This window comes from Podospora pseudocomata, chromosome 5, assembly GCF_035222375.1.
Source record: "Podospora pseudocomata strain CBS 415.72m chromosome 5, whole genome shotgun sequence".
Classification (NCBI taxonomy): Eukaryota; Fungi; Ascomycota; class Sordariomycetes; order Sordariales; family Podosporaceae; genus Podospora; species Podospora pseudocomata.
Window position 1 is genome coordinate 877,007 of NC_085889.1, and position 23,036 is coordinate 900,042.

Genomic DNA, 23,036 nt, shown 5'->3' on the forward strand with positions numbered 1-23,036 from the left:
TCTCCTGTGCAACACAGCCATGTTGTGCTGCCTGTGATGTGTCACCTCTTAGGTAAAGTATATATAACTTATAACTAAGTAACGAGAGCTAGATAGTACTTGAAGCCACTACCTCTGCACAGGCGTCAAGTAGGCATTCAGCGCCCCCTTCTCCCACAGGTTGAAAATCCGCTGCTTGCTCATCCAGTCGGCGCTGTCCTCATCCATCTTCAAGTCAAAGTTCCAAAGTACGCGGGCAAGAATCAAACGCATTTCGATGTAGGCCAGGTTCCTTCCCAAGCAGTTCCGGGGACCCAAGTGGAAAGGTTGAAAGGCTTCCTTGTGATCGCTCGCGAATTCGGGGTCGCCAAGCCATCTCTCAGGGTGGAATTCGAAAGGCTTCTTGAAGTGCTCCTCGTTGTGATACATGGCCCACTGATGGACGGCCACGACCGTCTGCTCATTCAGAGTCGTCAGCTGCTAGCATATCAGAACTCGGAAAGGGATGACTTACACCACCGGGGACATAGTGTCCAGCGATGCTAGCTCCCGCTGGGGGAACAACTCTGGGCAGCCCAGTCGGAACAGGAGGATACATCCTGAGCGCCTCGTCCAGGCAGGCGAGCAGATAGGGGAGGTTGCTAACACTCATAAAGTCAATCTCGTCCTCGGACTTGAAAGCACCTCTGACCTCGGCCGTGAGTTTCTCCAACGCGTCAGGGTTCGTCATCAGCAAGAAAGTAACCCCCGAAAGGAGCGTCGCTGTCGTCTCGGAGCCACCAATAATGAGAATCGCACTGTTGGCCTGCAGTTTCTGAAGCGTAAGACCCTGTTTCCCACAAGTCAGCTCACCACCCTCCCTGTCAACAACACGTCCAAAGGCTCAAAAACTCACCCACTCATCCGCCTTCTTCAACAACCCCTCAATCAAATCACTCCTCTCCTTCCCCCCCTCCATCCGTTTCTTCAACTTCACCAACGTCATCTGATAGTGCCTCTCCCGTTCCTCCATCAAGCTCTTGGGCACCACTGCCATCAGCGCCTTGAACACCCACGGGTAATGAACCAGGCTCTGAAAAACAACCCCCACCCTCGCCAGCTCGAAAATTGCCTTGACCCACGGGTGATACTCCCCGCCCTCCAAACACCCAAAACTCTCCCCAAACGCCAAATCCCCAATCACATCAAAAGTAGTATAGTTATACCACGCCGCCAAATCCACCTTTTTTCCCCCGGCCGCTCTGAGCTTTCTCATCAACAAATCAACATACTGCTTAATCAACGGCTGCTGCTCCCTCATGCTCCGATCGGAGAAACCGTGCGCCATTGTTCTTCGTAGTAGACCATGCTCCTCCCTTTTGGCGTTCACAATGTCAACCGGGAGGTCGTCCACCGGGCGGTAAAACCCGAGGTACTTTTCAAACTCTTCCGACTTGTCGGTGCGGTGGCCCATGACGTCCTTCCAGGCCTGGGGGTTGGAGAAGGCGAGCTCGTTGGGGCCGATGCGGACGACGGGGCCGTACTTTTGGTGGAGGGGGAGGAGATCGAAGGGGAGGGTGCCGCGACACAGAAGGCGGATGTGGCCTAGGCGGGTGGCGCGCATGAGGAGGGGGCCGGGGAAGGAGCGGAGAGGGTGGAGGAGGAGGTTGTAGAGTATGCTGCCCAGGACGTAGAGGGCGAACTGGGAAGAGTGGTTAGTATTTGTAGCTTGTGATGGGAAAAGGTGGGATAACTTACGCCTCCTAGGAGGAGGAGGAGGGAGGGCCCTACTCCTAGGGACAGGAGGGCCATGGTTGGTTGGTGATGTTCAGTAGTGTGGTGTTGATATGAGGGTGTGTGCTCAAGTCGCGAGTGCCGCTTGTGATGATTGCTATCATGGGATGTTCTGCCGTTCGCATCCAAAATTCCCACGCGTTTCACTGCTATTCAAACTAAAAGTGCGAAACTGACTCGTTCCCGCCTTTCCAGCAACTAAACTACTCTTCAAGCCAGAAAAAAAAAAGTTGGAAGATTCACAGGTAACCAGAGCAGAACTCGCATTTGCTCGGAACCGGACTTAGTGTCGCATTTTGTAGTCCACGCAACATTGTGCGAGCTTGATAAACCTCCCCTTGGCCGAGAACTTGCCCCCCTACCCCCGGACCTCGGATCTGCATTTGCCATTTTGTTCTCCTCCTCAGGTTTGTGCGGTGAGTGAGTGAACGTGTGGTTGCAATTCAGTGGTAGGCGGGTACGAGTACGATGGGAAAAAAGCAGGTGAAACCAAAGGTTCAATCTTGGGGTTGATAGGTTTATATTGGTCAGTCCAACCCCCCTGCGCGGCACATGGACTCTTCATCGACACACACTCGGCTTACGTCCAAGTATATACCTGTAGCGTATAGGTTATCATGTCAGCACTCTAGAATATATGTTCATACTAGAATTACCTTACCCATCGCCCCTCACAATCCTCCTGTCCGACCTCGACCGCTTCTCAGGGGTAACGCCGATCTGTGATCCCGCCAAGACGGAACAGAGCTTCAGAGCCCAGGTACCGTCACCATCCTTGAATGGTTAGCGCTCATCGGCCGCTAACGGTTGCAGAAGCTTAGGGCCACTAGAAGCCGTTTTAGTGTACGAATTCGAGAAGGCCGGAATGACACCTTATTCTCCTCGAGTTTGTTCAGGAAGAAGGACTCGTTTGTGCATTGGACGGCCGATACTCCATCCTCATCAGGCAGGTCATAGTGGAAGCCTTGATGTGAAGAGGTCTCACGTGAAACAAGCACATGTCCTCATGTGCCTAAGTGGAGTTAGTTGTAGAAATAGGATGGTCAATGATTAAAGTATCACCTACGTGTACATCTACTGTAAATCTACTTATATATCCGCATCTCCCAGGCATCAAACATCCCCCACCAAATCAACTCGCCAAACCTGCGTAGTCAATCCTCCCTAAAACTTGTCCACGATGTAAAATCGCCCCCCCTCAACACCTAGGTAATCTTCCCATCAACCCATCTCCCCCCCCCAACAAACCACCAACCCAGCAATTCCCCCCCTCCACCGCTTCCTCCCTCACCCTCCCCGCCCAGCTCCTCAAATTCCTAAACGCCCTCGCCCCTTTCAAAAACTCGTCCCGTCCCCTCATCATCTCCCACCTCCCCAACTCAGCCATGTAATACCCCAACCCCTCCACCTTTTTATCCACCCCTTCTTCCTGCTCAGCAACAAAATGCACAAACAACCTCAACACCCCACCCGCATCGTAAACCCCTGAAAACGCCAACCCCTCCCCTTTTCCTTCCCCCCTTTTCCTTTCCCCCGGTGCGTAACTCCTCAGCACAAACATCCCCCTCGCCCCATAAGCCCCATCCACCGCCACCGCAGCAACACCCCCCTTCCCCCCCCTCCCAACAACCTCGACAAAAAAGTTAGGCGCAACAGGTACCTCGTACCTCTTGGTCGCGATGACAAACTCTTCCTCCCGATCCCGAATAAGATGTTCCAACTCTGCCGGTCGAACACCGTCGAAGCTGTACGGGGTGGGGATTACGTCAGGGAGCGAGTTGACCGGTTTCATGGCGTTGAAGGGGATGTAGATCCTGTTTTGGGGGAAGGCGGGGACACACCCGGCGATGGTGTCCAGGACCCCATCGGGGAGGAGGCGGTCGTCTTGGGAGGGGGGGAGGGAGGATTTATGCTGGAAGGTGTCATATGCTTCTGAGGAAAAGGACGTGGTTGTGAGGGTCTGTATCGGGGTTGAGAGGTAAGTCAAAATTTTGTCAAGGTCCGACGGTGAGGGGGAGAAGGGGGAGGGGAGGTGGATTCGGTGGTCGAGGAGGTGTTGTTCTTGGAGGAGGGAGTAGATTGTGGTGGTACCAGGGCGGGGGGGCAGAGGGGAGCGGACTCGTCGGGGGAGGGGAGGAGGGCGGGTGGGTCGGAAGAAGGAGGGGTGTAAGTCGCGGAGGTATCGGGTTTCGATCGGGGGGAAGGTGAGTGATTGGCTTCGACTGCTGCTGGTGTGGACGCGAGCGATGGTCATGTTTCGCACCGCGCCGGGGGCTGGGAGGGAGGTTCTACGGTCGCGGTCGCGGTCACGATCGCGGAGGGACCAGCATAAGCGTGGAAGCTGGGAGTAGTCGCTCCACAGGACGGGATAGTTTTCGTTGTTGTCGCCGATGGTGATTTTGGTGGGGCGTTGGTTGTCGTCGTCGTGGTCGTCGTCGTCGTCATCGTTTTCACGATGGCGCTTTGATCCGTGCGGCGGTGTGGTCATATTGAGTTTTAAGGTCTTGTCACTGTCGAAACTGACACGGGTAGAGACAAAAGACGGGAAAAGGCAGGGAGCGGGGAGCGGACCTGATGCGGTTTTCCACCCTTCCCATGGCCCATTTTATGGAAAAGACGGGAGCAGAGGTTGCACCTAACTGCACGCCACCGAGGAAGGAAAAGTGTCCAATGCTACACACAATCATCCGAAGCGAATCATGCCACTTCCATCCCATGGTTGGGTGTGTGACATGGTACATTTCGACTGGGCAGCAAAAGAATAACAAGGAAAATAGTTACACTGCATCTTTGGGTCAAGGTAAGGTAGGTTGACAGGTGTCATGACCTGTCATGGTGCCGCTGTGTTGCCCTTTTCCCGCCTTGAACTTGAGACACAGCACCGCTACCTACAACCTCAACCGAATCCTCTCAAACACATTCGGCGTCAACCTCACGCAAACCCCGGCCAACCGAAACAAACACTCCTGCGGATAGTAATTATACTCCATCGCCTCCCTCCCCCTCCCAAACCCAGTCCTATCCGCATACCTCCTCACCACCCTCCCCCACCACGCCCTAACCCCCCCATCCACCACCCCCTCAATCGAGTCCCTAAACACCACCCTCGGCGTGAACAGCTCCCCCCCAACCGTCCCATCACAAACCCCATCCCTCCCCAGGTTAGTATCCCCCCCATTACACTCCCTCACCAACCCCCCGTCAATCAAGTCCATCAGCCCCGCCGCGACCCTCCCCTCGCTTGTCTCCATCGTATCCCTATCACTACCGCAGCTATACCCCCCATAATCCCAACCCCCAATCACCTGCCTGCCCAACAAACTCGCCGCGAAAGCAGTAGCCCAACCCTCGGAGAAAGCAAGCCCCTGCTCAACAGGACTACCTCCGCAGATAGTATGCGCCCCTCCCCTCCCGGGAATCCCCCCGGCAAGCGAGTACATGAAGTGATGGCCCAGCTCATGAGCAAAGTGATCCCCGCTCTGAGACCCAGCACTCCCCCAGATATCAATCTTGTTCTGTCCCGGGTAGTACCTCGACCAATCCATCGGGTACTGGATCCCCAGTTTGGGCACATCCCAGGCCCCGACCAACCGGTCAGCCGTTTGATGGATGGTGTTAAATTCGTTCCATAACCTGACCAGTTCCGGGCCAAAGGAGTGAGGGATGATGGCATCGACTGTTACTTCGTTTGTGGGGGAGATTTTGTAGGGGAGGGGGAATTCTGTGCCCCCCGTCCGGCCGAGGTGGCTTGTCCCGCCTCGGAACTGGAGTTTGGTATTGTCAAAGGCGACCGAGATCAAGACGATGAATTGGTCCGAGGGGAGGGTGATTGTTTTGGTGGCGCGGCCGGCGGGGGAGAGGGTGAGGGAGGTGAAGCCGTAGGTTTGGCGGGAGTCGTCGGTGATGTCCTGGATGTAGATCCAGACTGTGGCGCCTGACATTGGGGGGTGGGTTGCGGGGGTGGTGGAGCGGTCTTCCCAGCGGACACGGAGGGTTACTTTGTAGGTTTCCTTCTCTCGGCGAGGGGGGTTGCCGTCGATAGGGTAGGGGAGGAGGAGAGGGATGTTTGGTGGGTTGGACAATACGGGGGTGGGTTCGTCGGGGTAGTCGGGGCAGGAGCAGGTTTGGTTGAAGTCGGAGGGGTCGGGGAGGGGGATGGTGGGGATGGTTTGGTTACGGCGGTAGAGATCGAGGAGCCAGTTGTCCCTGTATTGTTGCGGTGAGTAGGGGGTTTGTGAAGAAGAAAAGGGGTTGCGTACCAGTACTCTGCGGGTTCTGTAAACTGAACTGCCAGGTGTGCCTTGTCTTTCTTGTCAGGCACCACGGTGAGGTACACCAAGTCTTTCCCAATCATCTTAATGTCAAGCGTGCCATTGCTGTTTTGCTGGGGTGCCACCTCCACTGACAGCTCATAGGAGCTCCCAACAGCAGGATCCTCGAGATGGATCATTTCCTTCTGAGAAACTTCACTTGACACTACTTCCCCTGTAGCAACAACGGTAGGTTCAACATACTCAACCTGCACAGGTCTAATTCCAATCGAATAGGTGAGGTTCCTGCTGGCATAGTTCTTGCCCAATCGGGAAAAGGACAGGTCCAAGGGTAGATGAATCGATGAGCCAGTCTTGCCAGTGCCGATAGGTACCACTCTGGTGGGACGTGTAATCTTGACGCTGGCAGGCGGTTGTGCACGAACAGTAGTTTCGACGGCCTGTTCGCGTTCGGTAATGGATCCAATGACAATCCAGGCTATGAACAGACCTAGGAGGCCAATCAAGGCCAACGAGCGCTGTTGAAACATGGTGAGCTTGGCGATGATTGCCATGGAGCCTGCAGCGGTGCGACGCTGTCGGCTGCCGTTCTTATAGGTTTTCGTGTCATGCTGTCGTCGACGTTGGTAGCCGTGGTCTAGACTCCACTCTAGTTCTCTACAGCTCAGCCGCAGCAGACTTAGTTGGGCCGAAGCAGTGCGTGATAAGGAGAGGCGTCCAGTCTAGCTGTTTTGTGGTCGGTGTATGAGTGAGTCAGGTTGGTGGCAGCGAATCGAGAAGACATACGGTAAAGGATGCCTGGAACAGGCTTAGGATATCTAGTCTTGCCACCAATGTCGTCTTCTCAAGGGCGAGTTGTTCACCCGCCTTTCGATTGGCATCAGCCCTACGCTAGCTTGTTCTGTTTAATATCGTCGGTGTTGGAACTGTGGCTGCATGATGGCTTCAGCTCGCGTATCTGATCCAATGGTTGATCCGACTAGACTCTGGACTCACCGGTTAGCAACAGGTGCGGCACGACTTAGCTGTTTCGTCCCAATCCCACACAATACTCATGAGAAAGGAAGATAGTGTTGAAAATCAAGTAGGTATATTGCGTGCGGTACGTGCTGGGGGGTGGGGGGTATCCAAAAAAACAACAATCATCCTCTCCTTCCTTTACATATCTCGTAAACTTCTTCCAATCGAAAGCCCAGAATTTCATAAGAGAATCAAAAAGGTAAGCAAGCTCAAGGTCACCGTCATCCCGCCAGAGCCTTTCAATATCCCAGCAAGGTTCTGTTGCATTTGGCTAGGAGCCGCCTGGCTGGCTACCACCTGCCCAGTAGATGCCAGGACCCTCTTCCCAGTGTTGTATTGAATGTTGTAAACAGGCGCAGTCGTTAATTCGGCCGGTGTCCCCAATCCGTTCGGGCACTGCGCTTGGTTTGCTGCTGGCCAGTCCAGATTGCACGGTTCGTCGTGTCCCCAAGAACAGATAGGATCCAAGATGTTGAAAAGAATGTGGTTCTTGCCGACCCAGGTATCCTTCTCAAGGCAGCTGGCGAGGAAGTTCATGCTGTTTGCCGCGCTCAAAGGAAGCTTGCCGTCTGGTGTATGGATCAAGTCGGAGCATTCAGAAGCTGCCAATTCCTCATACTCCATGGGCGTCTCGCCGCCAGCTGTTGGCTTCTCTGTCGCCGAATAGCCCGAGTACAGATAATTCCAAGCGTCGTAGCTGACATCGTATGCGCCCTCGCTCTGATCGATGCGCAAAAGTTTGACCTTCCTCCCCTCATAACTGAGCGAAATGCAGATGTTGTTGCAGTCAACTGAGCCAGGCCAGTAGGCGATGCGATTGGTGTCCACCTTGCAGCCCAAAACTCCAACTGAAGAAGAATAACTCTCGTGAGGTGTCGCCCAAACGGTGCCTTTGGCCGCGCGCGCTGTTGTGGCGGCGGCGATGAGAAGCGAAGAGAATTGAATGGCTTGGCGCATCATGGCGACTAATGAATGTGAATCTGTGAAAAGGAGCGTAGGTTTGTTTGTATAGAGTGTACCAAGTATGTACTGTGTGTGTAAGTGCTGGTTAAAAGAATGTGGTTGTATGTATCATGGTCAAGAATGAAGCGAATGTCAAGCCAACATGGCGGCAGATTGTCACCAGGTCAAGCAGCAAAAAGCGACGATGAGAACTGAAGGTTTCCGCGCCCACGTCAAACTCACGAGAGAGAAAAGAAGAAGGACACGCGCTGGGCCGCTGGCGGCGTCAGGAACCAAAAGCCAACGCCCTCACTGAGACTCTGAGAGAGATTAAAGTCGACCGTTTGGGATTAGGCTGAGGATTGTGGAGTGCGCTAATTGGCCCAACGGCGACAAGCGAGATCCACAGGGGTTCATTACCCCCCCGAACATTGGATGGGGCACGCGGGGATTGGCCCACATCTGCAAGTGATTCCGAGCAGCCGACAAGCAGTGGGTTAGGGTTCAATGGAGGTTCAAACGATGCTCAGATCTCATCGGGAATGTCATTGGTGTTCCTCCTTCGTTCTTCGAGTCTCCTTGGAAGTGGCGGCACCGATACAACCTCAGTTGCCTCCATATCCCCCCCCCGGAATGAGTAGGTGAAGGTCCAACCCGAACCTGCGCCCCCATGTTCGCCTTTGGTGTTGGCCACCACAATCCCGCTCGACATGTTGGGATACTTGCGCAGCATTCTGGCAACAACATCCTCTGCGGCATCCTGTGGGCTCATCCCCTGTCTCAAGTTCTCGATAGCCTGGTAGCAAGGCAAGAAGCGCATCATAATATCGCCGTCCCCGGTGGCTCCGCATCCACCAACATCACCGTCAACATAAGACCCGCTCCCGACAATCGGGCCATCTCCAACTCTTCCAGGGACTTTGTGTGAAGCCCCGTTGGTCGATGTTCCCGCGGCCATAATCCCTGATTCATGGATCACAACCATGGATATAGTGTCATGCGACACAGCGCCCTCGTCCTCCATCACCGATCTCGCCAGTGTCTGCTGATCAATCCCAGGCAACGGCGTATAGGGCCCACACGAAGTGCTCGGGTCAGGCGCAACATTCAGCCTATAATTGGACTGGCAATTGGCCCTCTTCCAAGCCTCGCACTTCTCCTTGCTTGCCTCGGTCGTTAAATCCTGTTCCTTGAACCCATTCTCGATGGCAAAATTGGTAGCCAAATCTCCAACAAGAAGTGAATGCCTAGTGTGCTCCAGTACAGCACGTGCGACACCAATCGCGTCCTTGATCCTCCGCAAGCCGGCAACAGCACCGGTCTTCATGGAGGTGCCATCCATGACCATGGCATCAAGAGTGGTCTCGCAGGACTCGTCCGGTGAGCCGCCATAGCCAACAGTGGTATCGCACTGGTTCTTCTCACATGTCGCACACCCAATCTCAACTGCATCCAAAGCGGACGTGTTTCTGTCGGCGATGAGGGCGAGATATGCCGCATCAGTGGCCGCTGTGAAAGCGCCGCCCCACGTGTTGATCACGAAGGGGAGCCCTGGGCTTCGGCTTGCAGAAACACATGTTGAAGCGGTCAAAAAGGCGAGAAACGAGAGCACCGCAGAGGCACGGGAATAAGGCCGGAGCACCATGGCAAAATTGCGAGGTGCAAAAGAATGAAGAGTAGCCCAAACTCAAGTTCGGGGGAGAGGTGAGTGATAAGGAACATCGAGTAAGGAAGGTGGTGCTGGATAAAATGGAGAGGTGGTCCGTGCCGCCCTTTGTCACCTGGCCACCGGCAAGAAAACAAGGCTCAGGGGGAGGACCCCTACCCTAACCCTGACATGCCTCCTTCATTCCCGACAACCACATCCAGAGCAAACCACGAGATCTGGAAAGAAATGTGCACAGTCACAGCATGTCAGCCATAGTTTAATCAGACCCTTGTTGGTAAAAACTAACAAGACAGTGACAGCAGTCTCTCGCCACGACTAAGAACAACAAACAAAGTGTCCTAACCCACTCGAACTTCCTTGCGGCCTTCTCCATGTTCCGCGCTCCAACCTCATCCCAACCCCCCACACCAACTCTGAACCCCCACCTAACAAAACAGCAAAACCCAAACCACAAACAAAAAAAACCCACCGAAAACCACAAACAAAAACCAACAAAGCCATCACAATATTGGAATGAGCCACCTCCTTGTGGCCATGCACGAGCGCCATGCAACTCTCTGCCTCCTGCAAGAACTGGGCCACGGTGTCGTTGAACGCCTCAGCGTGCGGGTGATCAGTGTTGAAGGTCATCAAGTGGGCGAGAAGGGCTAGCTTGTCAGCGAGGGTATGCATTCTGGCAAGCTTTTCGTTGAGGAGGTCGTTGAAGGGGGTGGTTGTGGATTCCTGGGTGGAAATTGGGAGGTTAAGTTGGTTGCGGCAAAAGGGCAGATAGGTGGAGGGTGGCGAATCTTGAAGACTAGAGGGTTTGAGGTGTTGCGTTGGTTGGTGGTGGCGGGGGAGTCAGCCTGGAGATGGTTAGCATGGAAGCTAAACAGCGATGACGGGGAATGGGCTGGGCCGGGAAGAGACTTGCCATGTTGTGACTTCTATTCACTGTTCGATGATAAAAATAATGTAAATGGAAAGCAGAAGCTTTCAGGTTGGTATAGTGGTTAGAATTGCCGTGAAAGAATGATGGCCGTAAATGAATGACGGTCGTAAAAGAAATGCTGACCGTAAGAGACTAATGGCCGTAATCTGTAAAAAAAGGCTCAAGATGGTGAATATACCTTAAGCGAGAAAACGAGAACAAGAAGAGTCACAGGAGCTCACGAGGTCAGATCCAAGGCAGTTGTTGTGCTGAATCTGCAATTGTTTTCGCCGGTTGTTTTGGGTGTCGGCAGATAATAGAAGAAAATGAGTGGGCACTGACAGTGCAAATACACTGGGCCTTGATGGTTGCATGTGAAGACAGGTTGCCAGTGGTAAGAGAGCATACCTAAAGGTTAGTAAGGTATCTTGGAGAACCAGGCATATCTGTTCCGGATATTACAGAACTAATGTACCTAAATCATAGGCACATCACTCCGAACGCTTTGCCTTCGGCTTGGAACCTAGTTGAACCCGAAGATATGTGTTGATACCTACTTTCTTATCATGAGAGTCAAAATATAAGGATACCAGAACACGATTTTACGCATAACCGAACAGCCACGATTACTCCTCCCAAAGCTTCTTAGTAATCTTTCATTTAATAATACTAACACTGCTGATAACCCATCACTTGTTCATGTACAGAGCACTCCTGCCGAAAGTCCAGTCTTAGAGCCCCGAGAAGTGGCACTGACTTGGTTGTCATCTTCCTAGCTGAGCAGTTCTGACTCTAATCTCCATGTGATTACATCTGTGTGTTTGTATCCTGCAATCGGGAGCAATATGGACTGGAACCCATGACTTTAAGAATGTGTCATGTTTCACGACAGGGTGCTAGTCACTTGGTTTCCGAGTCAACCCCTCACAAGCAAGTTGCACCATACCATAGGAAAGAGTATATAGCTCGCAAGTTAACGCTGTGTATCTAATCTAATCTTTGAACGAGTAGCATCAGTAAACGAGTTACCGATAGAGTATTTCATCAAATCGAAGGAAACAGACACAGTGAGCAACTGGACGTACATGAAAACAACATTTGAAGACATGTGGGGTGCTCCAATATTGACTGCTATCCCATGCTGAGCTGAGCCCTCATGACATTCAACACCCAGTTGGACGTCGGGGGCCATCATCCTAGCATTCCAGAATAGTGAATTTTCCCTTCTGCTGCCTTCTCCTGGCCCCCGCTAACCTTCCCCATGTGGGTTACATACCATGAGAGCTCCAATCACAACTTGAGGTTCCAGACGGCCTTTTTCAGTTCCATTTCCTTCCTGCCTACCTTTTGTACCATAATCACCTTCGATTGCCTCGAGATTTCAGTATCACCCAATTCAATCTCGACTCAACTGTGGCCTATTCAAAATGGTAATGCCGGTGATGTACCTCCACAGAAGAGGTCAGTATTCGCTCATTTATAGGGTTTCTACTTTTGTACAGGATACAACCAAGACAGGGAAAGAACAAGGCAGAGTGAGGCATGATACTCAGGGATAGATGCGAATAGGGAAGAGATATACACCAGTAAAATCCTGAAACCATGGCCTTGTTGTGAGCTATCCCAGTGAATGATGTCGTCGATGTGTCGATGTTGTGCCTGAAAGGGTAAGGCGCAATGCGGGTCTGGGCCAAGCCGCATGGATCCGCGGCCAAAGTGGCGCTTTAATCCTTGACCTTTGTCTCCACCTTCCAAAGCCCCATCGCAGTCGCGTCAGTCCGACGCGTTTATCAGAACCTCTCATCACTTTTTTTTTGCTGCGCATAGATCCAATCATCATTTTTCACTTGCGCAAATCATTCAGTCGACAACATGGCGCCAAAGAAGGTGGCAGACAAGACAATTGCCGCCGAGCTGACCAGTGTGGTCGACCAAATCTACAATGGTCCCGACCGTGACAAGCTCTCCGTCAATTACGCCCGCGAACTGGTCGAGGAGAAACTTGGTCTGGACGAGGGCTTCTTGAAAGAGGGCCAGTGGAAGGCCAGGAGCAAAGAAATCATTCGCGCCGCTTTGGTAACTTTCTTAAATCCCAGCAGACAATGATGAGGGCATTACTGACCTTGCATCTGCGATTTTAGGAAGCGCTTGAGAATGCCGAATCCGAACCTGAACCCTCCCCTCAGCCCCCGAAGCGCAAGGCGAAGCAGCAGCCAAAGAACGGTGCCCCCGCCAAGCGAGCAAAGAAAAGCCCCTCCCCCGCCCCAGAGGCAGACGTGCCTTCTGAGTCCGGCGACGTCGACGATGCCAGTGAAGCCTCGGAGCAGCCGGCCAAGAAACGGAAGCTCGCGAAGCCGTCCAAGAAGAGAAGGGTAGTTTCGGACGACGATGATGAAGCCAGCGACGCAAGCGCTAAGGAACCAGAACCTGCCAAGAAGAAAGCTCAGAAAGACAGGGAAGAGGTGCCTGCAAAAGGCGATGCGACAGTCACAGCGAAGGACGATTCGAGTGAGCTCTCTGAAATTAAGAGTGTGCCGGAGAGCGCCGACAAGATTCCAGACAGCGACGACGAATTGTCCGACGTGATCGACGAACCGCCAAAAAGGAAACAAAAAGCACAAGCCAAGCCCAAGGCAGCCGAGAGGCCTAAACCTGTGGTTGTCGCAAAAGAGGATGGCAATGAGTCCTCTAGTTCCCTCTCATCTGTTATCGATGATGAACCTCCAATCAAGCGCAAGGGAAAGGGCTCCGCAGCACCGAAAGCCCCAGCAGCGCGTAAGACCAAGGCGGCAGCTACCGAGGCCTCACCGGATGAAGCTACGATCAAGCAACTGCAGGGTCAACTTTTAAAGTGCGGCGTCCGTAAAGTCTGGGCGTTTGAGTTCAAGAAAGGCGGACAGACGACACCCAAGGCCAAGATCAACCGTCTCAAGGAGATGCTTGCTGAAATCGGAATGACTGGTCGCTTTTCAGAGGCCAGAGCTAAGGAGATTAAGATGCAGCGGGAGTTGATGGCTGACCTGGACGCTGTTAAACAGTGGGACCAGACCTTTGGTGTTGCTGATGGCGGCCGGCGTTCGAGGCGAGGCGCTCCTGTCAAGAGCTTCAGGGAGCCTAGCATCAGTGGCGATGATGAGGCTGAGAAGGATGATCAGGAAGATGAAGATGGTGAGGAGAGCGACGAGGAGGTCAGCGATGCTGCCGAGTCCAGTGAGTCCAGCGATGACAATGGCGCAAGCGAGGACAGTGAGGAGGAGGAGAAGCCAAAGAAAGGCAAGGGAAAGGGGGCCACCAAACGGAGGGCTGTATCTGATGAGGAGAGTGACTCGGACTAAGTGGCAGGCAGCTTCGGTTTGATGTTGTGGGCGGTTTCTGATTGGCACTTTGATGCTTGTAGGCGTGTCTTGTGTTTGACTGTCGGCTGTTTGCTCTTAACTTTTGCATTTGTAAGATACCCTTGCAGCATGGGACGGGACTAATGTGTATACACTTTCGGAATATTTGTATTGTTATTTGCTCATCTAAGAAGCTTCTGACGGCTATCTTCGTCGATCAATTTGCAGCCTTTGGCGATAATAGCACCGCGAGACTTCTGTCAACCTTCAACTGGGCGGGGCGGTACAGTACATCATGACCTCTAATTCCTCACCATAACAGCATCAAACAACTCAAAGTCGCTTTGGCGGAGTGGTTAACGCGCGGCCCTGCTATCTCTCAGCATAGGCCGTTTCTTCGGAAGCGTAGGTTCGAATCCTGCAGGCGACGTCTTCTTTTTGCCCTGTTCTCCTCTTCAACTCTTCATCAACTCCACAGTTCATTATGACAACTGGCGTTGGTTATGGTACGTATCCACAAGGGACGATCTATTTTTGGCTTTCCGGACGACGCAATGATGTCTGGATGTCTCAAAGTCTAGGTTGAGCATATTACAACTATGAGAAACAAATGGGGAGATCGAGTAGTGAATACAGTCTTGTACATGCTCTCAAGGTGTGAGTTACATGGCGGTCTGGGAACTTTTGACACTGGCTCATCGCATGGAGAATGGGAATGTGGGGTCTTTCATGAATCGTTTATTCTTTGGGCGATCAAGCTAAGTACGGCAACAGAACCAAGGTATATGACTGCGTTGTAGAACTGGGTAAAAGTTTAGCTGAGAATTATGAATCTGCAAGGAAAAGAAGAGGACGCACTGCTCGACGGGAGACATCTCGCTCCTCGTTCTCAGTCCTGGCTTCGATGAAGAGCCGTCGAAGATTGGGAAAGTTTGCCTGTGACCGGGTTAGAAGGGGTTGACTGAGACAAGAGTAAAACTTCGCCATACCATTTGGAGCAACAACAGATGATATGCTACAAGACAGCAGTTGACTTAGTGAAAAATTGACAAGATAGTTTGGTTGATGTTGCCCTGGATGTAGTCGTTGATGAGTTACTACTGAGCCGTCAGCAGCCAATTGTCAATTGACAGGGGAGCTCTTGACCCCACATTGAGTGCAAGACACCCCACCCTCTGTGGCTGGAGCTGCCTGATTTCCTGAAACCAAGAGCTAGAGGCCTTGCCAAGCCACAACTCCAGCCTCGAACAGCGCAGCGGGACAGGGCCAGAACTTGGGAGACGCTGACGAGCACCCTGTCCACTGCATATCGCAATCCACACCCATTGCCGTCCACGACAAGACATCCTGGCACGCTGCCTGCTTCTCCCTCCTCAACCACCGAGAATCGCAGGCCGCCATCTACGCACTGTCGGCGCATGTTAAGCCTCCACACCTACTGAACGGACAAATCTGTCCTTTGTCACCCCTCGACGATTGACCGCCTCTCATCGCCTACTATCCCGTACCTTACTCCACGAACGCCCCTCGCCCCTGACGGCGCTTGTCCGATCATACAGTCCAGACATGTCGAATGCCGTGAACCGGATACGCGGGGCCCTCGCGCCCCCGCGGAAGGGCGAGACGTTCGAGTTGCGCGCTGGGCTGGTTTCCCAGTATGCTCACGAGCGCAAGGAGGCAATCCAGAAGACCATCATGGCCATGACGCTTGGCAAGGATGTGTCTGCTCTGTTCCCCGATGTCCTCAAGAATATCGCAACATCGGATCTGGACCAGAAGAAGCTGGTGTACTTATACCTGATGTGAGTCCTTTTGGTGTCTGGGGCTACAAACAATGAAGGGCTTGGACTGATAAGGAGTCAGGAACTACGCCAAGTCCCACCCGGACCTGTGCATTCTCGCCGTCAACACATTCGTACAAGACTCCGAAGACCCGAACCCCCTAATCCGAGCCCTCGCTATCCGAACAATGGGCTGTGTTCGCGTTGATAAGATGGTGGACTACATGGAGGAACCGCTGCGCAAGACCCTTAGAGACGAATCGCCCTACGTTCGCAAGACCGCTGCCATTTGCGTTGCCAAGCTTTTCGATTTGAACCCAACCATGTGCATAGAGAACGGATTTCTCGAGACTCTGCAGGAGTTGATTGGAGACCCCAACCCCATGGTGGTTGCCAACTCGGTCCAGGCACTTTCCGAGATCAGCGAGACAGCCCCTGAAACGAGGGCCCTCATCATCACACCTGCCACCTTGAAAAAACTTCTCATGGCGTTGAACGAGTGCACGGAATGGGGCAGAGTTACAATTCTGACGACCTTGGCCGATTATCCTGCGTCCGATGTTAAGGAGTCAGAGCACATCTGTGAAAGGGTCACGCCCCAGTTCCAACACGTCAACCCCAGCGTTGTCTTGGCTGCCGTCAAGGTTGTTTTCATCCACATGAGGATGCTCAGTCCAGAGTTGGTCAGACAATATCTCAAAAAAATGGCTCCTCCTTTAGGTTTGTGCTCCGCGGCTGCTCTGTAGGTCTTCGTTTACTGACATGAACAACCCTCAGTTACCCTCGTTTCCTCCGCCCCGGAAGTCCAGTATGTTGCCCTGCGAAATATCGACCTTCTTTTACAAGCAAAGCCCGACATTCTCAGCAAGGAATTGAGGGTATTCTTCTGCAAATACAACGACCCCCCCTATGTCAAGCTCCAAAAACTCGAAATCATGGTCAGGATTGCGAACGAGAAGAACTATGAGCAGCTCCTTTCGGAACTGAAGGAATACGCCTTGGAAGTGGACATGGACTTTGTGAAGAGGGCAGTCAAGGCCATTGGTCAGGTCGCCATCAAGATTGAGGCGGCCAGCGAGAAGTGCGTTGCGGCCCTTCAGGACCTGATCTCGACAAAGGTCAATTACGTGGTCCAAGAGGTTATTGTTGTCATCAAGGACATTCTCCGGAAATATCCAGGATACGAGGGTGTCATTCCAACTCTTTGCAAGTACATCGATGAGCTGGATGAGCCAACAGCACGCGGATCCTTGATCTGGATTGTTGGAGAGTATGCGGAAAAGATCAACAATGCGGACGAAATTCTATCAGGATTCGTTGACGTCTTTGAGGAGGAGTTTACACAGACACAGTTGCAGATTCTCACAGCTGTGGTGAAGTTGTTCCTCAAGAAGCCCAGCAACAACCAGGGCCTGGTGCAAAAGGTGCTGCAGGTGGCAACAGGGGATAGCGACAACCCGGATATTCGGGACCGCGCTTATATCTACTGGCGTCTTCTTTCGGGTGATCTCGATGTTGCCAAGGTTTGTTTTGTTTACATCCACCCTACCCCTTTTTAGGATGCGGTTCTAACGAAATTCCAGAACATCATTCTCTCGAAAAAACCAGCAATCACCACGACTGTGACCAGCTTGCCACCAGTTCTTCTCGAGCAGCTCCTCAGCGAGCTCTCGACCCTCGCCTCTGTGTACCACAAGCCACCCGAGTCGTTCGTTGGCAAGGGGCGTTATGGTGCCGAAGCCATCCAGCGCGCTGCCATCCAAGAGCAACGGCAAAACCTGGCAGAGAACCCCATCGCTGCCTCTGTTGCCGCCGCGGCATCTAATGGCACGGCAGGCGGCTCTCAAAACAATATTGAGAACCTTCTTGACATTGACTTTGATGGCGCCGCCCCGGCTGCGGAATCCACTCCGGATCGGGTGGCTAGTCCCATGTCACCCGGTGGTCCTAGTGCGCCTCCGCCCAGCGGTGGTATGGCTGACATCATGGGCTTGTTTGATGCGCCACCGCCCACGACGACTTCGCCGGCTCCTGGGGCTGCGCCTGGTATGGGTGGGGGGATGAATGATCTGATGAGTGGCTTTGCGGGTATGGATCTTAGTGGGAATAGTGCCCCGCCACCACCCGGGCAGCAGTTGGGTCATAAGCCGGTGGAACAGAAGGCTACGAGTGGAAATGATGATTTGCTGGGCTTGTTTTAAGGGCTTGGAGTTGGGGGGGATTGAGAAGCGGGTTTATTGTAGACGTTTGAACGGGTAATATTTTGGGTTTGAGAGTGGTGGAAAATGAATAGATGAGCCAGTTTCTGTGTGAATGTTTTGTGTGGCATTCGATGTGAACATGGTGAAGTGATCACTGATGTATAATTTTGGACAACAGTGCTCTACATTTCGGGCCCTTGCCAGCTCACCCCCTGTGTCTCGCAACATTCCCTGGAGCATGCAGGATGTTGACTGGACCCTTGAACCCTGGAATTTGACATCAGGCATTGGAAATCGACTACAACGCCAACCGATGCTTAAGTGGAACGCGGTGTCAAGAGTCGCGACGCTGACTGCAAGCATTCGTTTCGAAGCGCTTGAGCTTTTGGCTCGCGAGCGAGGCTGGCCGCTCGCACGCCCCTTCTCGCTTCTCTTACCCAATTGCTGGCCCAGGGCCGTTCTCTCCCTCTAACAATGACGGAAGGGTACAGCCCCTACAGCAATGCGCGTTTCATCCCGCGCTAAGAGGACATTGCCTCTTGTCTCCCGTCACTCTATCCTCTGACCAAATCTGCGCGTGACGAATTGCTTCCAGGAAGCCATGCCTCACGCGCGCCCTGGCATGGCTATTCTCAGAGCGGTACGCTTAATGGAGCCAAGGCTGTGAGCAGGCGCTGCTGTGAGCAATAGCAGCGTGGGCAGGCGTATTGTTGGTTGTAAGCTGTTGTGGGGGTGTGTTTGGTTTGAGGGGATTTGTAATGGTTAACTTTCGTGTCTAAGGGAAGGGTAGTTGGATTGTGACTTGAACTTGAGCACCAACGATCAAGGGTCACAGGGTGAGGTGTGGTGTAAGAAACGTTGCAAGAGTATGAGAGATCAAGATCGGTGCCCTTCCCCGAGCAAATATTTGTCTCGGAGCGGCAAGTTGACCCACGTGATTGAGATCGAAGGTGTCGTTATGTCGGCCAATCATGCGATGCAGGTTTGTGAGTTGGGGTTGAGTGGAAGGAGCTGAGCTCGCTTTGGCGGCGTCTTGAATCCGCCCCGCCGACAGCCTGGTTGTTGCCTACCTTGCCACTCCAGTATATGATCTTGTCCATTTGGCAATTTTGAATCAACAACTCAGAAGAGAGCAAAAAATCACGGCCAGGAACACGATACCGTTTCCCATCATTGTTGCCATGGAGAGTGCCCAGTCGACTGAATGGAGAAGCCGTAAACGACCATACTCATCATCGGGGCTAGACAGTGACGACGCGCTAGATCAGAATGACCAGGGTTTACCTTTGGTTCGACGACGGGTGCTTTCCGGGTCAGACTCGGATAGCTCTGGAGAAAAGGACCGTGTTTATGACAACGACTGTGAGATGCAGGATGTGCCGGCTGAAGGGGAACCTTCAGTCCTGGCAACCTGCCTTGGCATGGTCAGCCCTGGACTTTGACGCGTTCTTGAAGGTTATACTGATTCTTTCTCCTGGCAATAGCTAGTATTAGAGCAACCGCACCTGCATCGTCTAAGTACCGAGCAGAGGGAATTTGGAGTGAGCTTCACGGGCTTCGGCAACACCTACACTATTTATTCAGAGGCCTCAGGCGAGTATTGCGGTCTTCTCGACTCGGAGGCAGCTGAATGTGTGCAGGTCCTCGAAAGAATATGTGGTCTTCAGTTTCAAGCATCTATGAATCGACGTTCCAAGAAACTCAAATTCTTGCTCTTCGGCGATATAGAGGAAGCTCAAGATATTGGGAATACGCTGGCATCTAGCAGCCTTTTCCTACAACACCCGAGCACGGAAGATTACCAAGGGACGAGTTACTTCAATCCTCATTATCTCACCAGACCAGGCCTCACTTTTCAGGAAGCTATTGAGACCTTGAACCAACAAGTTCACCTCAGCAAGCAGCTGACATTGACTGAGAAATCTGAAATTGCTACGGTTTTGGACCAAGCAGCTGGACCAACAATCTTCTCCGAGGTGCAGGTCAGCAATTGTATCAAGACCGAGTTGAAACCGTGAGCCACCTTGTGGCATTTGTCTTCAAATGCTGTGACTAACTGTTTGCCAGCCACCAGAAGAAGGCATTGGCTATGATGGTTGAAAAAGAGGCCGGGAATCTGTCTAACCCACAGTTTCCCTCACTTTGGGCCGCGACCTGCATGCTTGGCACTGAAGGTGTACCAATGTGAGTCGCAGGGTTCGTGGTGGTCTGTTTGACTTGACCTCTGGCTGACCTGTGATTCAGATACCAGGATACGGTCACTACAAGTACGCTGCGGTCCGACCCCCCGGTATGCCTTGGGGGAATTCTGGCTGATGTGAGTTACAACGTCATATATCTGAATTTGTGCTCTAACAGATGACTTCTCAAGGATATGGGCCTTGGGAAGACTTTGACGACACTCGCTCTCATTGCTGGGTCTATTGCAAGTGACCCTGACCCTGAACGTTCACCACGACCAAAAGCCAACAAGGGCCAGCCCTCAGCACAACCAGGCACTTTGGTGGTTGCACCCCTTTCAAGTAAGTGCGCCCTCACGGGGGTCAGAACCACTTTCTGATACGAACTAGCTTTGTCGAACTGGGAAGAGCAGATAAAAATGTAAGCATGCCTTTCTCGTATTTTCTGGACGGGGCTTACTAACAACTACACCAAAAGGCATCTTCGCCATCGTAGTGTGACATACCAAATATACCACGGCTCATCGAGATCAAAACACCACTCGAGCCTGCCAACTTACGACATTATTCTGACCACTTATGATACTCTGAAAGCCGATATCCGGTCCAACCGGTCTTCTGGTATGGAGAAAAGCCCTCTTCATGATCTAGTATGGAAAAGGATCGTCCTCGATGAGGGTAACTTGCCCGCCCCTGGAGTTGCTTGCCACCAAACTTTCAACCACTAACAAGTATAACTACAGCACACGTTATCCGCAACCCAAACTCAAAGGTACACGAGGCTGTGTGTTATCTTCGCGCGAAGCACCGCTGGTGTCTCACAGGTACCCCGATACAAAACCGAGTAGAGGATCTATGTTCGCTCCTAGGATTTCTCAGAGCTCACCCCTACGGAGAGCCTACCAAGTTTCGTACCGCAATCACGGATCTCATGGAGAATCGGGATGTTGAAGGGTATGAGAGACTCAGCCGTTTGTTTCAGGCGGTCTCCCTACGCAGGGTCAAAGACATGGACTCCCTTGATCTCCACTTGCCCAAACGACACGACGTCGTTCGCCTTGTTGAGCTCGATGAGGAAGAGACCGCCCTCTACAACCTTGTCAAGAAATCCTCAGCCACCACATTCAAGGCAACTGGAACCGGTAGAGGCATCTTGCAAGTCATTCTTAGACTACGCCAAGTATCCAACCACGGGGCGGACCTGTTCCCTTCCGAGATCTTAAACCGGCTGAAGACTGCTGACATCTCAGGTCTTCCCCCCTCTATTTTCGATACCAAGAGATGTGAAGTTTGCGGGGACATTGTTGGCCAGGGAATGGAAACATCGGAGCGCTTCTTAGGTTGTGGACATCCAGTCTGTACTGCATGTCTCCCTTTGAATCGACAAGATGATGACGATTGCGACCTAATCTGTCCAATTTGCAATGACTCAGCAATGGGCAAGGTCAAGTCCAAGCCATCTGGAAGAGAACTAGCGAAGTCCTATCGCCCTTCGTCAAAGGTTCGAGCCTTGCTTGTGCAACTCGACCTTGATAAAGCAAATATCACTACAGGCAGTGAGGATGTGCCCAAGAGGTAGGTACCGTTACAACCCCGAGACCTTTTGCGGCAAGTCTGACATTTTCACAGCGTAGTGTTTTCATGCTGGGCCAAGATGCTGGACTTGGTCGAGTTAGCGTTGCAACAAAGGGGCATTGCGTTTGTCAGAATCGATGGGACCAGGTCAGAGCAACAGCGAAGAAAGGCTCTTAAAGACTTCCGTGATACTCCATCTTGTACCGTGCTCCTAGCGACGTTGGGAAGTGCAGGTGTTGGGTGAGTTTGACAGTTTCCTGCTTTCCCATCCTCAGAGTTCTAACCACGTGTCTCTCCCAACAGGTTGAACCTCACTGCTGCTAGCCAGGTGCACATTCTCGAGCCTCAATGGAATCCAATGGTGGAGAGGCAAGCAGTAGACCGCATTCACAGACTTGGGCAGGCTCGGGAAGTAACTTGCTTCTACTATGTTGTGGATACGAGGGGTTCTGTTGAGCAGTACGTTCGCCGTATTCGCGAATCCAAGAATGTCCTTATCAGCATGTCCATGGATGGAACAGGCAGCCTGGTCGACGAAACTTCCCTTACACCTCTGAAGGTTGGTTGTGACTTTGACATCAATCTCGACTTTGCTTGCTCTAACATTTCCCCTGATAGGAGTTTATGCAGGAAGTTCTTACGGACAGCTGAAAGGTTGGGAAAAGAAGACCATGTGATTCTCACCGAACTTTCATCACCTTGCACATCAAATCGGCGCTCTTAAATACACACCTGACCACAGCTGGCATCGGTGGCAGCAAGCTGTGGCAGCCAATCATTGAAGAAAGGAGCTGGAACCCCTCACTCCTCTCGGGCGGCCTCAGCTCGGACTGCTGCCTCGCAGTCACCCTGTGCCAAGAACACAGCACTCTTCCTGCGGACTACTTTCTCGTCCAGCTATCATGATGTACAACACAAATCGCCATGGCAACGTCCCAGCCCGACCAGTGGATGTTGGATGCCTTTCAAGCCGCTAGGACCGACTTCGCGCGCAATATCAAGAACCTCGACAAGTTCGATCTCGCTCAGTACACTTCAGCTCAGCAGGTGTACAATGCTGCCGACGTCATTCAACAGAAACAAGGCAAAACACTCAAGCTTCGCGCATTGGCTCGTATCAAGCCCTACCTGGACTGTCTTAGCCAGTACCAAGCTGTTATCGAGGTCTTTGTACAAGTCCAACCAGAAATCTTGGCTTTAATATGGGTAAGCAGATGCTGCAATCTGTATGCGCCCTTTCTTGTGTAAATGCAACTGACCTTGTTAATAGGGACCAATCAAGCTGGTCCTCCAGGTACGAAGGTCTTAGCCACATGATAACCTGACATGATACTCAAAGTGTTCAGCTCACAAGCCGGTTGGCCAAGGCATTCGACAAAGTGGTGGAGGTTCTCGGTGTT

The 23,036-nt window shown here is 52.5% G+C and overlaps 8 protein-coding genes and 1 non-coding gene across 9 annotated transcripts; 4 read left to right on the top strand and 5 right to left on the bottom strand.

Annotated features, from left to right (window-relative positions):
- Positions 1–108: 108 nt before the first annotated feature.
- On the bottom strand, positions 109–1,770 carry QC762_500720 (uncharacterized protein; the record flags this gene model as incomplete). The annotated part of the gene is made up of 4 exons (XM_062890502.1): positions 109–435; positions 494–808; positions 875–1,660; positions 1,717–1,770. The coding sequence occupies 4 exons, from the start codon at positions 1,768–1,770 to the stop codon at positions 109–111; spliced, it is 1,482 nt and encodes a 493-aa protein (XP_062741698.1).
- A 1,180-nt stretch (positions 1,771–2,950) lies between these two features.
- Positions 2,951–4,240, bottom strand: QC762_500710 (uncharacterized protein; the record flags this gene model as incomplete). The annotated part of the gene is made up of 1 exon (XM_062890501.1): positions 2,951–4,240. The coding sequence occupies one exon, from the start codon at positions 4,238–4,240 to the stop codon at positions 2,951–2,953; it is 1,290 nt and encodes a 429-aa protein (XP_062741699.1).
- A 400-nt stretch (positions 4,241–4,640) lies between these two features.
- Positions 4,641–6,577, bottom strand: QC762_500700 (uncharacterized protein; the record flags this gene model as incomplete). Its single annotated transcript, XM_062890500.1, has 2 exons — positions 4,641–5,958; positions 6,012–6,577. 2 exons carry the CDS (start codon positions 6,575–6,577, stop codon positions 4,641–4,643), a joined length of 1,884 nt encoding a protein of 627 aa, XP_062741700.1.
- A 103-nt stretch (positions 6,578–6,680) lies between these two features.
- On the bottom strand, positions 6,681–8,003 carry QC762_500690 (uncharacterized protein; the record flags this gene model as incomplete). The annotated part of the gene is made up of 3 exons (XM_062890499.1): positions 6,681–6,749; positions 6,810–6,914; positions 7,263–8,003. 3 exons carry the CDS (start codon positions 8,001–8,003, stop codon positions 6,681–6,683), a joined length of 915 nt encoding a protein of 304 aa, XP_062741701.1.
- A 508-nt stretch (positions 8,004–8,511) lies between these two features.
- Positions 8,512–9,630, bottom strand: QC762_500680 (uncharacterized protein; the record flags this gene model as incomplete). Its single annotated transcript, XM_062890498.1, has 1 exon — positions 8,512–9,630. The coding sequence occupies one exon, from the start codon at positions 9,628–9,630 to the stop codon at positions 8,512–8,514; it is 1,119 nt and encodes a 372-aa protein (XP_062741702.1).
- Positions 9,631–12,046: 2,416 nt separating this feature from the next.
- QC762_500670 (uncharacterized protein) lies at positions 12,047–14,063 on the top strand. Its single transcript, XM_062890497.1, has 2 exons — positions 12,047–12,640; positions 12,706–14,063. The coding sequence occupies exons 1-2, from the start codon at positions 12,437–12,439 to the stop codon at positions 13,897–13,899; spliced, it is 1,398 nt and encodes a 465-aa protein (XP_062741703.1). The 5' UTR covers positions 12,047–12,436; the 3' UTR covers positions 13,900–14,063.
- Positions 14,064–14,237: 174 nt separating this feature from the next.
- On the top strand, positions 14,238–14,329 carry QC762_0076160. The gene has a single exon. It is a non-coding gene; the product is annotated as a tRNA-Ser (tRNA).
- A 755-nt stretch (positions 14,330–15,084) lies between these two features.
- APL2 (beta-adaptin) lies at positions 15,085–18,043 on the top strand. Its single transcript, XM_062890496.1, has 4 exons — positions 15,085–15,701; positions 15,763–16,400; positions 16,458–17,203; positions 17,264–18,043. The coding sequence occupies exons 1-4, from the start codon at positions 15,466–15,468 to the stop codon at positions 17,879–17,881; spliced, it is 2,238 nt and encodes a 745-aa protein (XP_062741704.1). The 5' UTR covers positions 15,085–15,465; the 3' UTR covers positions 17,882–18,043.
- An 878-nt stretch (positions 18,044–18,921) lies between these two features.
- QC762_500650 (uncharacterized protein) lies at positions 18,922–22,287 on the top strand (the record flags this gene model as incomplete). Its single annotated transcript, XM_062890495.1, has 11 exons — positions 18,922–19,305; positions 19,366–19,895; positions 19,949–20,065; positions 20,126–20,198; positions 20,253–20,403; positions 20,452–20,482; positions 20,540–20,739; positions 20,805–21,636; positions 21,691–21,876; positions 21,940–22,195; positions 22,255–22,287. Exons 1-11 carry the CDS (start codon positions 19,063–19,065, stop codon positions 22,285–22,287), a joined length of 2,652 nt encoding a protein of 883 aa, XP_062741705.1. The 5' UTR covers positions 18,922–19,062.
- Between the last annotated feature and the right edge of the window lie 749 nt (positions 22,288–23,036).